Source organism: Urocitellus parryii, chromosome 2, assembly GCF_045843805.1.
Source record: "Urocitellus parryii isolate mUroPar1 chromosome 2, mUroPar1.hap1, whole genome shotgun sequence".
Lineage (NCBI taxonomy): Eukaryota > Metazoa > Chordata > Mammalia > Rodentia > Sciuridae > Urocitellus > Urocitellus parryii.
Window position 1 is genome coordinate 163,992,844 of NC_135532.1, and position 12,714 is coordinate 164,005,557.

At 40.2% G+C, this 12,714-nt stretch overlaps 1 protein-coding gene across 1 annotated transcript in view; it reads left to right on the forward strand.

Annotated features, from left to right (window-relative positions):
- The first annotated feature begins 2,832 nt into the window (after window positions 1-2,832).
- Window positions 2,833-12,714, forward strand: part of Gap43 (growth associated protein 43) — a 94,964-nt gene continuing 85,082 nt past the window's right edge. Inside the window, exon 1 of the mRNA XM_026396185.2 lies at window positions 2,833-2,886. Within this exon, the coding sequence (XP_026251970.1) occupies window positions 2,857-2,886 (30 nt within the window). The 5' untranslated portion in view covers window positions 2,833-2,856. The remainder of the gene's footprint in view (window positions 2,887-12,714) is intronic.

Consider the following 12,714-nt stretch of genomic DNA (forward strand, 5'->3'; position numbering starts at 1 on the left):
TTGAAATAGATGGGAGCTCTCAATTGGATGAAGGTATCAGTTTGTTTATGAGGCTTGGGTGGTAAGGGTTGGGCCTAATCAGTAGACTTTGATTTCATTTCAACACAAAAACTTCTACTTGGTATTTTAATCTCTTAAGTACCAGAAGTAACAAGGTACAGAAGCCTATTGAGTGGTGATGCAGTTTGAGTGGTAGAAAGGATATTAGAGTCCTAGTGTTACCTGTTATCAGTTGGGTGACCTCATCAAGGCACCTAAATTTTCTTTGCCTTATATCCCATCAAAATTGAATCGATGTTTGCACTTCTTTCACAGTGTGTTAGATGATAAGGACACAGATAAAGAAACTGATGCCAAACTGCATGGTTTAAGGTACTTAGTCAAAAAATCCATCAATGTTTGTGCCTGGTTTTGAGTCCAGTTTATCTGTCTTCGTTATATCACATCATTTCCAAGGTTCCTTCCAATAAATAAAAGGGAAAGAAAGTATAGATGGGAAGGCTGAGATGAGTACAATGAAAGAGAAAGAAATTGACCCCACTCTTAAATTTGGCCTTAAATTTGGTCACACAACTAATGAAATTATCTGATCAATCATGCTATATATGCCTGTTTAAACTCCAAAAAAAGCAATTTCTTCTCTTTTACCCACAGCCCCCACCCCTTTGCTCCTTCTTCACTTTCTAGCCATTAGCAGGAGGATCCTAATCCACAGCTGGAATGTCTCAGTTGGGAGCCATTTCTAATCCATCCTTTGCCCTCTTTTATCACTTAAATTCATGGAAGGCTTCTTTTGAAAGCTCAGCTCTAACCAGGCAAATTGCAAAAATTAAACAACCATTCAACTCAGGATCGATTTCTAACTTTTATCATAAACTATGAAAACTTAGATGCAAACTGAAAAGAAAAGATCAACTGGTCTGAATCTGACTGAATCTGGGAGAGCCCTATAGATAACTGATAATCATCAGCCTCTGTTTATACCCATCAACTCTGCATGTCTTTTTGAGTCTGTTCTGGGGGGGGGGGGTGTATCTTGAATTTTGTTAAAATGCATTAAGCACCTATTGTGCTCAGTGATCCTGAAATATGCATGGTAACAAGCTGTCTGGTTGCCACCTATTAAACAGCTTTATGTCTAGAAGAGACTAAAAAGAATATGAGCTGTTTAATTAGAGATGCTTGTCATCACTAATGAACAACGAGGAATAGTTTGAAAAGTTCTTTGAGATAGTCATTTGAAAACACCATCAAACTTCCAGGAAAATAGTCTGGGGTGAAGTTGCTATGCATTAAGAGAGGCTCTCTTGTGCTTTGCATACATTATATTATTGGGTTCCATAACATGTTGGCAAGGCTGACGTTATGATCCCTATTTTACAGATGAGAAAATTAGGTGCAAAGAACTTCCCAAACCCACACAGTACTAAATATCTAAAAATTGTGTTATATGAACTTTACCAATCATGTGCCCCCCTCCCAAATTATGAGAAACCACAGAAGGAATTGAAGTTGGTTTCATGATATGTCTCTTATTTTATTTTTTGGTACTGGGGATTGAACTCAGGAATACTCAACCACTGAGCCACATCCCTAGCCCTATTTTTTTTTTAAATTTTATTTAGAGACAGTTTATGCCTCACCTTGCTGAGTCTGGCTTTGAACTCCAGATCCTCCTGTCTCAGCCTCCTGAGCTACTGCGCCCAGCCCCATGATGTGTCTCTTCTACTCTTCACAGGTGACTTTACTTTCATTCATTCATCTTGCCCAAGTTGTAAAATATCACCATCAATATTACACAGAGCTGCTGTTCACATGTGCTCAGCTATTTCAGTAAAGTAAGAAAAAACCCACAATGTTCAATTAAGTGTATCAACATTGAGAAAAAAAATGATTTTAGATATAGATGTTGATTCCTAAACATTAGCTATTATTTCCAAATTTCAGTGCTTAGAGTGTTTAAATGCTATATATTCCTGTGGAATTCTTCAGAATATTGAAGCATGTAGAAGGTGTAGTCATGTATACCTAGGATTATTACATGCTTGTATTTGTCTTAGTTTATGCATATACTGAGGAGAGTATACATATAGTGTATTTTTAAGGGAACTGAACACTAACAATTATTAACTGGGTATAAAATATAAGTAGCAGCTGATTAGCTGTTCTTTGCTTTTATGGTATTAGGAAAAAAGGAGAAGCGATGGAGGAAAAAATACAAGCATTTATGCACCAGGCCCCTATTCTCTAAAACATACTCCTTCCTATCTCTTGAACTGGCTGGAATATCCTGCACTGCTCCCACCCTCCCACCCTCCCAGTGCAGTGGGAAAGTCGGTGGGTAATTGGGTCCAGATTGGAGGTGTTTAAATATTCATGAGGCTGGCAGGGGACTGGGAGGGGGCGACTGTCTCGAATGGGGTAGGGGCTACAGGAAGTGATTAGTCATTGAAAGCTAGTGAACAATTCTGAGAAAGAGACCAGGAGAGAAGAAAAATCAGGGATCTGGAGCGGGTGGAGAAGAGGGAAAAGAAGAGAAGAGGGAGGGAGGAAAAGAGAGAGAGAGAGAGAGAGAGAGAGAGAGAGAGAGAGAGAGAGAGAGAGAGAGAGAGAGAGAAAGCGAGAGCGAGAGCGAGCATGTGCGATGAGCAATAGCTGTGGACCTTACAGTTGCTGCTAACTGCCCTGGTGTGTGTGAGGGAGAGAGAGAGAGAGAGAGGGAGGGAGGGAGAGAGAGCGCGCTAGCGCGAGAGAGCGAGTGAGCAAGCGAGCAGAAAAGAGGTGGAGAGGGGGGGAATAAGAAAGAGAGAGGAGGAAAGGAGAGAAGGCAGGAAGAAGGCAAGGGACGATACAACCATGCTGTGCTGTATGAGAAGAACCAAACAGGTAGAGCTAAAGATTTTTACTTCTTGCTGTTGTGAAATTACCACAGTACAGTATTTTCCTGTAAAGGCAGAAAAAAATATTTTAACTGCTTCTGCTCTGGCATGGTGCTCGCGTTTCCTTAGCATATGGTAACTGATGGTTGCATCCCAGCTTTTATTCTTTTCTGCCTTTCATGCTCTGGTTTTGGAATGCTGCTACTAATTAGGATAAGTGTGGAAAAATATGCCCGTTTGGCTAGAAATACGATTGCTTTTTTGACTATTAGTAAATGCTCAGCGTTTTAGGTCTCTGGTTTCGAGGGTGTGGATGTAGAAAGGGGTGTGGGGAAGACGTGGGCTCTCCTACAAGATAGGAAGGCGATCCTTTATATTATTTGCAAAAAGCAGGGTTGAGGGAATTATATTCAGGGTTGAGTATTGCCGGTTCGGTCGTTCAATTTTCTCACATGTGCTGCGGAAGATGCCTTATTTCCTGTGTGCATGAGCTTCAAAGGGGCTCAGGTATTCATGGAAAAAGCATGTGCAGATTTTATTTATTTATTTTTCAATGAATGAATGAAACTATGATTTGGGATTTTTAAAAAGAGAACCTCAAGACCACTGGGGCTGGGGGAGAAATTGGTTGTGTAGAAGGGGAAAATCCCCTTCCTAAAATCAGTAGCCGATTGTGCACCAGCTGGTCGGAGAAGAGGGTGGACCACGCCCCTAGGAGCTTTGAGCTCCGATGGGATGGGAAAGACCAGCCGAGCCCGGTATTACCTGTTGGAAACCAGGTCTTTTTCCTTTTCCCCTTCCCTTGCTTTTCTCCTTGGATTATCAGTGACCAGAGACATGCTAGCACCCTGGATAATAAGCATGGTGACTCATTTTCATCAGGAAGAGGGACACATCCAAGATTAGAAAGAATCCAAATCTCTTCCTTCCCTCCCCCACTGCCTAGATTTTTCTTCCATTTCCAATTGCTCACTTATTTCTTGAAAGACATTTTGGAAACTTGATTGGGGGTGAAGGTGGGGAGGAATGACGAGTTCCGTATTCCGCAGTAACAGTGCAGTGACATTCCCCCAAAGAAGCCTTCTAACATTTGTTGGAACACGTTTGAGTGATTTTGGCAAAGGTTAAGGAGAAAAATGGGTGTGGGGTGTGGGTGTGTGCGTGTGTGTGTGTGTGTGTGTGTGTGTGTGGTATACATGCCCATTGCCGGGGTGGGTGGGGTGTGGGTTTGGGTGGGGGGCAGTCTTCCTTCAGGAAGCCCTTTGCAGATTGATTGCCTTAGGGCTGGGGTACAAGAGATGGGATTTGGGTATTATTCCTGAGCAGGTATTGGAAATTGAGCAATTTGTAATACACTCCTTGAATCCGAAGGGGGTGGAGGAGAGTGGAGAAAAAACAGCCTGCCAGCCTTGAATTTAGCCAGCGCCCTGGAAGGAGGGGTGGGGAGTGAGGATGAAGGAGAAGGAAGAGGAAGAGAGAAGCAGAATGTAAGAGCAGTGGGTGGAGAGGCAAGGCCAAAACGAATGAATGAATGAATGAAGTAGAAGACATCCTTGGATGTTTGGAGAAAAGTCAGCTTGGGGGGTGGGGTGGCTATTTGCAGCATTTCTGTAAAGCACTCTTTGGTTCCAGAGACGGATGCTGCCATTGGATCATTTTAAAAACTAGGACATTTCCTCCCCTTGTCTTCCTTCATTTTAATATATAAATATAATAGACACAGGTGTCTGGGTTAAGCACACTGTCAAAAAATGGTTCTAAGGATACCCCACTGCTGAGCTGGGGAAATAAAATTTAGGAAGGCGGAGCCCCAAGGAAGCCAGTGCTGTTCATTAAAAAAGCTTTAATGCTGTGGAAGAAAAATATACTGGTTTACAACTTGTTCCCACCCTATTTATACATATGCAGGTATATGAATATCTTCTTTGATAAAGGAAAATAAGATTTTTAGAAAGGAAATTGGGGCTAATGAAATTCCCTTCCCAAAATGAGGACAGCCACCTTCACTCGGGTTCTACCTTGTCAACAGCCCTAAGAATTCACTAATGTGCAAAGTGATGAAGATGAAATTGTGTGTTTAAGTAGTTGTAGAAATTTGCATGTAAATGTGTATAGCATCCGCATACTTCATATGTAACAGTCATGCATGTACTATGTGGTTTCCATGCCTTCCTATGTTTCAGCATCATTCATATGCAAAAGAGCAAGTGAAAGGTATAGAAATGGTCCTTTTAAGGCATACATTATATAAATGTGTACTTATGTGTGAAACGGTCACATCTCCTACCGTTAGGTATCATTCACATTTGTCAGTGTTTGAGATACTATTAAATCAGACGGAAGGAAATGGTGTATTCAGGGTGTGGGCTCACACTACACTGACTGGCATTTTATATAGTGTGAATACTTAAGTCTCACGCAGGCTTCTTGCTTGTGGGTGAAATGATCCTCTATCATCATTCATGGCAGAATCCAGTGGTGTCCATCTTTCTTCTGACATCTGTTCATCATCCTAGTCCTTAACAGGGAATGAAACAAGGGCACAGACCTGCAAAGGTCTAAACTCTGCCACACCCATGAAATCCAGCAGAAACGTGGGAGGGGGCTGGAGGGCTTGCACTTCCTTCCTCTTCCACTTGAGCAGTATAAAGAAGCAATCTCAGATTTCTAAGTTGTAATACATTGCCAATGGGTAAGGAGAAGGCAGAAGTGGTCTATATTAGCTATTAGTTAGCACTCTAGATTTTTATAGCAGAAGAAGAGAAAGAGAGTGGGATGGACATGAAAAGATAGTAAAGAAATGGGCAAAAGAGAAAAGAATCCTGGGGATTTTATTGGTTTATGATTTTCAAATATCTTGGGGCTTTCTTTAAATTTAGCTCAATTACCACACATATTGCAGATGATTAAAAACTTGTAAGGTGTGAAGTATGTCTACAAAGCAAGAAAACTGTGAAATTTTTCCTTTGTTTAAAAACAGTGACTTTAGTTTGTAACTGAAGTATAAAGAATACACTGCAAGCAAGGAACCCCTCTGTTCCCCAGTCCTTAACCCTGCTGACACCTGCTTTTTTCTTCACACAACAAATAATTCTTATTTTTGAGAGGGTGATGTGTGGTTGGAATTCAAACCTATCTGCAACCCTTGCAGGGTGGGGAAGGTGTAGAAGGACATAGTCTGGCTGCCTGGTGCAGACCTTCTTCCTAGTGATGAATTGGATTCCTCCTAAATCTCTCTGAGCCACACCCAGTGTCATCCAGGGACTTAGTGAATTAATTAAATGGAGGCATTCTACTTAATATAATTGAAACTGCTCATTTTTTAAAATTGTGGTTTCCACCACACATTTCCAAATTTAAACATAAGAAATTACTTAAAGAGCATTTTTTTTTCTACCCAATTATTTGATCTCACAGAGAACCCTAGAAAATTCATGGTGATTCTAGAAATGTGTTCATTTCTGTAATTCTTCCTAACCCATGCCAGGGTGAATACACAATGAGCCCTGATCTCTCCTGCTGAGGGAAATCTGTGGAACTCTGTTCCCTGTGCCTCTCTCCCCATACTGGAATGAGAAAACAGGGGGTTAATTTTCTTTCTTGCTGAGCTGGCGAAAACTATAGAAACCTTCTTTGATGTTTCCTGCTAAAGGGAAGCTCCTGTTCACCAGGAGGGCTCAGGGTCTCCTTCCCCTCCATCATGGTGAAGTTGTCAGTGATGTGCCTGAGGCTGAATTCATCCACTGACTGCAGTTTTACCTGGCCCATAAGGATAGGGTGTGGGGGGCGTCTTTCAGAGAATAATAGAACATATATATTAACCCAATGTTCTCCTTGTTCAAATTGATAAAGCAAGACACATCTAAAGTCGCCTTTATAAATAGTTCAAAGAATGCAGGTAGCCAGTTCATCTCAAGGGAAGGCACAGCATTTAACTCTTCACTTCCCTCCCTGCTAGAATAGAGGCATTTGGACCTCCAGCAGAGTCTGTTGTGAACCAAAGAAGTGGAACCTGCACAAGAATTTTCCCCTTTGAATTTCTGTGCCATTGTAATGAACTTTTCCTAATGTGCTTGGAGGTGTTGGGAAGAGCATTTTGCTCTTGGGTGAGCCCTTATTTGATGCCATGCATTGATTCTATGATCTTGAACCAACGAATCACGTGGTTCCCCTTGGGTTTTTGTTTCCTCCTGACAAATGGGGACTAAAAAATAAACAACAAAACCCATCAAACCCACCCTGGTTATCTTAAAGGATTTTTATAAAGATTAACCATAATTTACGTGAAACCAAAGATCAACTGTAAGAAATTTTTCTCTAAAGTTTGTAATGGGAAGCTTGACAGAATCACCAGTTTTTCAGAACTATCACGTGGTGCCTACTTAGTGTGACCTTTTCTGTTAGAGATTAGTTCCTCCTGATCCTGGGTGAAGCTCTGTGTACTCTTCTACTCCTCTTTTATCTGGGGCCTGACTCCCTCCTGCCCTCCTCCCAGTTCCTTATCACAAACTGTATTAACTCTTCTCCCTTCAGCCCATGAATATGCTCATCTCTTTTATCTTTAAAGATCCTCTCCTGACTCTACATCCCGATCTGCACAGGGCTCCATCTCACCCTCCTTGTGGAACAAAGTTCCTAAAAGTGCTCTACACCTTCTTCTTCTTCTTCTTCTTTTTTTTTTTTTCATGGCTCCCTAATAACTCTTCCACCAGCTTTAATGAGGCTTCCCTGAATCCCAGGGAGACCTTCTGAAAAGGCACCACCCCCAGGGCAACCTCTCAAGGGCATTCTTGTCCACTCCCCTTCCGGAAACTCTTTCTCACTGCACTCCCTTGAAAGTTCTCCTCTTTCTCCTCTCAGAGAGGACCTACAAAGACTGCTTTCCTGGTTTCTCTCACTCTCTTCTCCCCATAATATTAATAATAACCTCCTAGCCCATAATCTTGATCTACTACTTCTCTTATTTAACTAATATTAGAAGATCTCATCCATGTCCAGAGTTGTAACCCCCTGTGTGATTTCCAAATCCATAGATCAGACATCTGTCTTGAGCTCTTGATCCATATGAAGATCCCTTGAAGTATTTCAAAGAATGTATAAAACCAAATGTGCTGTTCTCTGTTATGTACCCCTCCTGGTCTTCCTTACTCCACTTATTACTAAAACACTGTCCATCCAGTTTCAGCACTCTAGGAACCTGGGGGGAGTCACAAACATACTTCTTTCTTTCAACCCACACATCCAGTTATTAATTCTTGACTCCAGTTAAAATGACTTTCTAGTATTTCCTCTGCTTTTCAACCCTACCTGTTTACATAAACAATTTGATTCAGAATTTCTTCTTTCTCATCAAGGCAATAGCTGTTGAAATGGATTTCCTTTCTCCATGTTTTTGTCTTCCCATTCTCCTTGCACGTAACTCTGGAGTTATCTTTACCTAATGGTGATCTGGTTATACTACTTTGGACATCCTATGATGGTTCAATTTAAGTACAAGCTAAAATACATGCTCTTCAGCATGGAGGCACAAGCTAGTCTTGTCCAACCTCCCAGGGCCCTCCTCGAAGTCCTTCTCCTTCTCACCTGTGACACCACATCAATATTTCCAGCCTTGGTACCTTTGCTCACACTTGACTGTCATCTGCCTACATGACACTTCCCTCTTAGCCTGGACAATATCCATTTCTTCTGGAAGAGTTAGCTGTTTGAAACCACTCTTAAGTTCCCAAATGGTTTTCTCCAACCTTGTTTGTGTCCATACTATATTCTGTACTATCTTGATGGCCACTAATTTTACTATGTAGAATTAATTTTTTTCCCACACTGTGAGCTACTTGAGGAAAAAGGACAAAATCTTAATTCTTTTTCTATCCCTGGTCCCTATCATACTGCTTGATACCTAAAGTAAATGGTTTTAACTATGAATAATCTGTTTGCTGAATGAGTATGGAACCAGATGTATAGCCTTTCCCACAAGTGTGGCATATTTAAACAGACAGAATCACTAATAAGTTTGTTTTTTGTTTTTTTTTTTTAAATCTATTGGCATGAGATTTTAAAGTGTAGCTGATCAGCCAGCCAGGATGGCACATACCTGTAATACTAGTGACTCGGGAGGCTGAGGCAAGATGATTCAAGTTGGATATCAGCCTGGGCAATTTAGCTAGGTGCTGTCTCAAGATAAAAATTTAAAAAGGCTAGGGGTGTAGCTCAAGGGAAGAACTCTGCCTGGCATGTGTGAGGCCCTGGATTCAACCCCCAATACTCCAAAATAAGTAAATAAAGTGGAGCTGATCATCCTTGACTCTTGTTATTGACTTGTGACAACTATGAAAGCAGGCAGAACAATGAGCCCGTTTGTCCACTGTAGTCCTCTAGACTGCCTGAACTCGTGTTGTGTGGAAACCTTCCTTCCATGTCTTTGACCTTCATCAACCAGAGTGATAGGCCCACCCTTCCAAGCTTAATGGAATCCTCATTTAGATATAGGACTACTGCACTCTTGGATCCTCAGGTGTCCTTCCTTTGGAGCCTCAATTGTTTTGCTCCACAATTATTACACATGACCCTGAATCAATCTCTTGTTGCTTTTAGTTGATTTGTTTATTGATCTCAAAAACTTTTAAAAATGCACATAGGGGTGAGTGCTCAAGAATTAATTTTACCTTTAGATATTTTTTCCTCCCACTGAAGTATCCACACAATAATACCCATAAACATCTTGCATAGGAAGTAAGGGAGGGTGAATGTTAAGCAGTCTCTCAAAAGTGTGCTAAATGCCTGAGAATTACATCAGTTTTGTCTTCCTTAGGATTGAATAAACTAAAGGGATTTGGATGCCAAAGTAGGCCTCTTGTGCCTATATATGGGGAAAATTGAGACAACAGGTTTCCATAAAATACCCTTTGCCAAACATTAAATAGTGTGTTTTCTCTGACTGACATGGCCATGTCCTTAAGAAGAGCAGCAAAACAAAGTGATATAGAGGTGAAGTTCGTCTTTTAACTGCCAAAGTTGCGTAGTGTTCCTTAACCGCTATTCCTTTATTCTATATCTTGCCCAATGCTCCCAATCTCTTTGGCACTGAGTTTTCCTTTCCATCTTTCCTCCCCTCAGATCCCAGTGAAGTTTTTCTGATTAAGTAATTCCATTTCATGCTAGTGTTTAGTGGATGGGGCTATGGAAGGAGAACATTAAGAAAAGTGTGTTAGGAACAACTTTCAAAATAAGTGTTTAAATCAAAATGGGTACTTTGAGCTATGTCTAGTACATAGCAGATTCTCAACAAAATTTGTTTGAGGGATAAGTATAGGAAGAGAGGGGCCATCATCAGGGGTTATTCGAGGAGATGTCCTGGGACAGAAGAACATCCCTGTGTATTTATTCAGAGCAGGCTTTGTATAAATGTACACTCAAGTCTATTGGTCCTTTTCACAAGGTGATGTGGTTAAAATTATAATCCCCTCTCCTGCCTGCTTAGGTCACAGTGACATACCCGCAGTCTATTTGGGTTAGTATGGCAATGTGATCTTCCAAATTTCCTATCCTTAATTACTTACAGATCTTGTTTTCTTAGATGTTGTTTGTTTAATGTCCTGTTTCATGTCTTTGTAGTGGAATAAACCCTTCCCTTGGGTTCTAGACCTGGCTCTGACAATTGCTTGTCCTGTGGTCTTGGGTAAGTAACTTCATCTTTCTGAGCCTCAGTTTATTCATCCATGTAGTGGGCACAAGAAACCCTCTAAATCTTGACTTGCCTTTTTTACTAGGTTGGTAGATGGCTTCATTATGAGGTAAAATGAAGTGATTAAAAATTAAAGTGTTTTGCAAACAATGTATTTTTCAAAAATAAGGTATTATTAATTTTACATAACAATCCCTAAGGTATGTACAACTCTATTCAAAGAAGAAGTCCTTTGACTCTCTGTAGGGGAATATTCATCCTCTGTCCCCACCCCTCTCCCATTCTCTACAAAGTGAAGTAAAACCTGCCAATGGGTGGGAGCATAATTCATCTTGATCATTTCCCTTCGGAAATTTCAGTGATAAAATTTAGATAAGAAAATATTCCAGATGTCATTAGCTCCAAATTTCATTATGAATATCTATTGTTTTCCTTTTTACCCTTTTCTGTTTTACTCTTTCCTTTACATTCTGTTCTCCATTTGCTAAGTGTGCTGCTTGTTCCCACCCCCACCCGCACTTCACCTCCAAACTGGGTTCTCAGCACTAAGATTACCACACATGCTGTGCTCACATCCATCACATGAGGGCCCAGTCAGGCAGAAGAGTGGAGAGGGAAGGGAGAGCCTGTTGGGAGATTGAAAATGGAGATGCAGCCTGGTTGGAAGCATACTCCAGATTATTACCTGAGCACCTTTCATCACAGTTTCAGGGTTCCTCAATGCATTAGGAATAAACCTTTATCAGAAGAGGATAAAATCTTAAACCTTGTTAAATTTAACTCTAAAACTCATAAATAATTTTCTAAGTCCTCAGAACCTCCACAGAGGATATTTTAATTCTCCTGTATCTCTGCTTATTATTGAGATAAGTTACCAACTTAATATAAATATTGTTTTTCCAAATTCTCATACAAGCAATGGAATTGTGCAATCCAAAGAAACTGAGTTATAAATACACAGATAATATTTGGGAATATATTTAAAGTATAATAGTTAGATCATTAGTGTGAGAGATTTTATTTGACATAATCAAACATCTCCCTTAAAATATTAGTATCATACTTGTTTCTCAAAAATACTGTTATGTAGGGGACTCTTAAAGTCTGCAATAGAAAAGTATGCTAACTGGAAATTTCTAGCTAGAGCCCAGAAGGAAATGATAATTTATATAATTATGTCGGTAGTTAGTGAATGGTCTAATATATCACCTGCAACCCTTCACTGTAGCCACCTCTCCCTCTTTTCCTCTCTTCATCTCTGTCTTTCCATCTCTCCATACAGACACTTCTATTATTTATATGTTCTTTGATTCAGGACAGGTTACAGAAACTGCCATTCAGGGTTCACAAAAAGAAACTACTGAAAGGAAACTAGAGATCATATAAAAGGAAGAAATTCAACAGCCAAGCCTGTGGGAAACAGGGTAGATCTGGGAACCGCAACAGCAGGAATTAAAAAACTGTCTGGGGCCTTGCAGTTAAAAGACTCAGTAACTAATAATAGATTCTCTTCAAAACAATCCAAAACTAACAATCCTAGATTCCTCACTTCAAAATTCTAAGTGAGATATAGATATATAGATAGATAATAGAATAAATAATAGTAAGTGAATTTGAATGGTCTTGCTTGGGTTAGCTACTACCTCTGGGCCAGACCTTCCTGATTGGAAGAAGAGCTAGGTCACATAGTTTCTGGAAACCCATACCTGTGAATCTATGAAAGGACAAATTGGCTGACAAAAAGTACCCTGTGGAATATTTCTATATATCCATCTCTGTTTTCAATTTGTTATTACATACTCTTACTAAGGTAAGGTAGGGTTCAAAATGGAAGCAGTAATCACACAAATAACTGAGCTTATATACCTTAAAAAAAAAAAAAAAAAAGTTCAGGAACAATCTCTAAACCTGGAGACGGTAAACACTAGATTTTTACTGTTTCCCAGAAACCTAATTCTGGAAGGTACCACCTGACTAAGAGGAGCTCTAGCTGTCATATACTCTTGCTCATTTGGCACAAAGTAGTTTTGTTCTTTTTTTTTTTTGTAAGATCAATTTCTGTAAAAGGATTGGGCAATAATTGGTGTAAAATAGCTCCACTCAATTTATATGAGAGAAATGCTACTCCTTGATATTAGTCATTTCATTTTT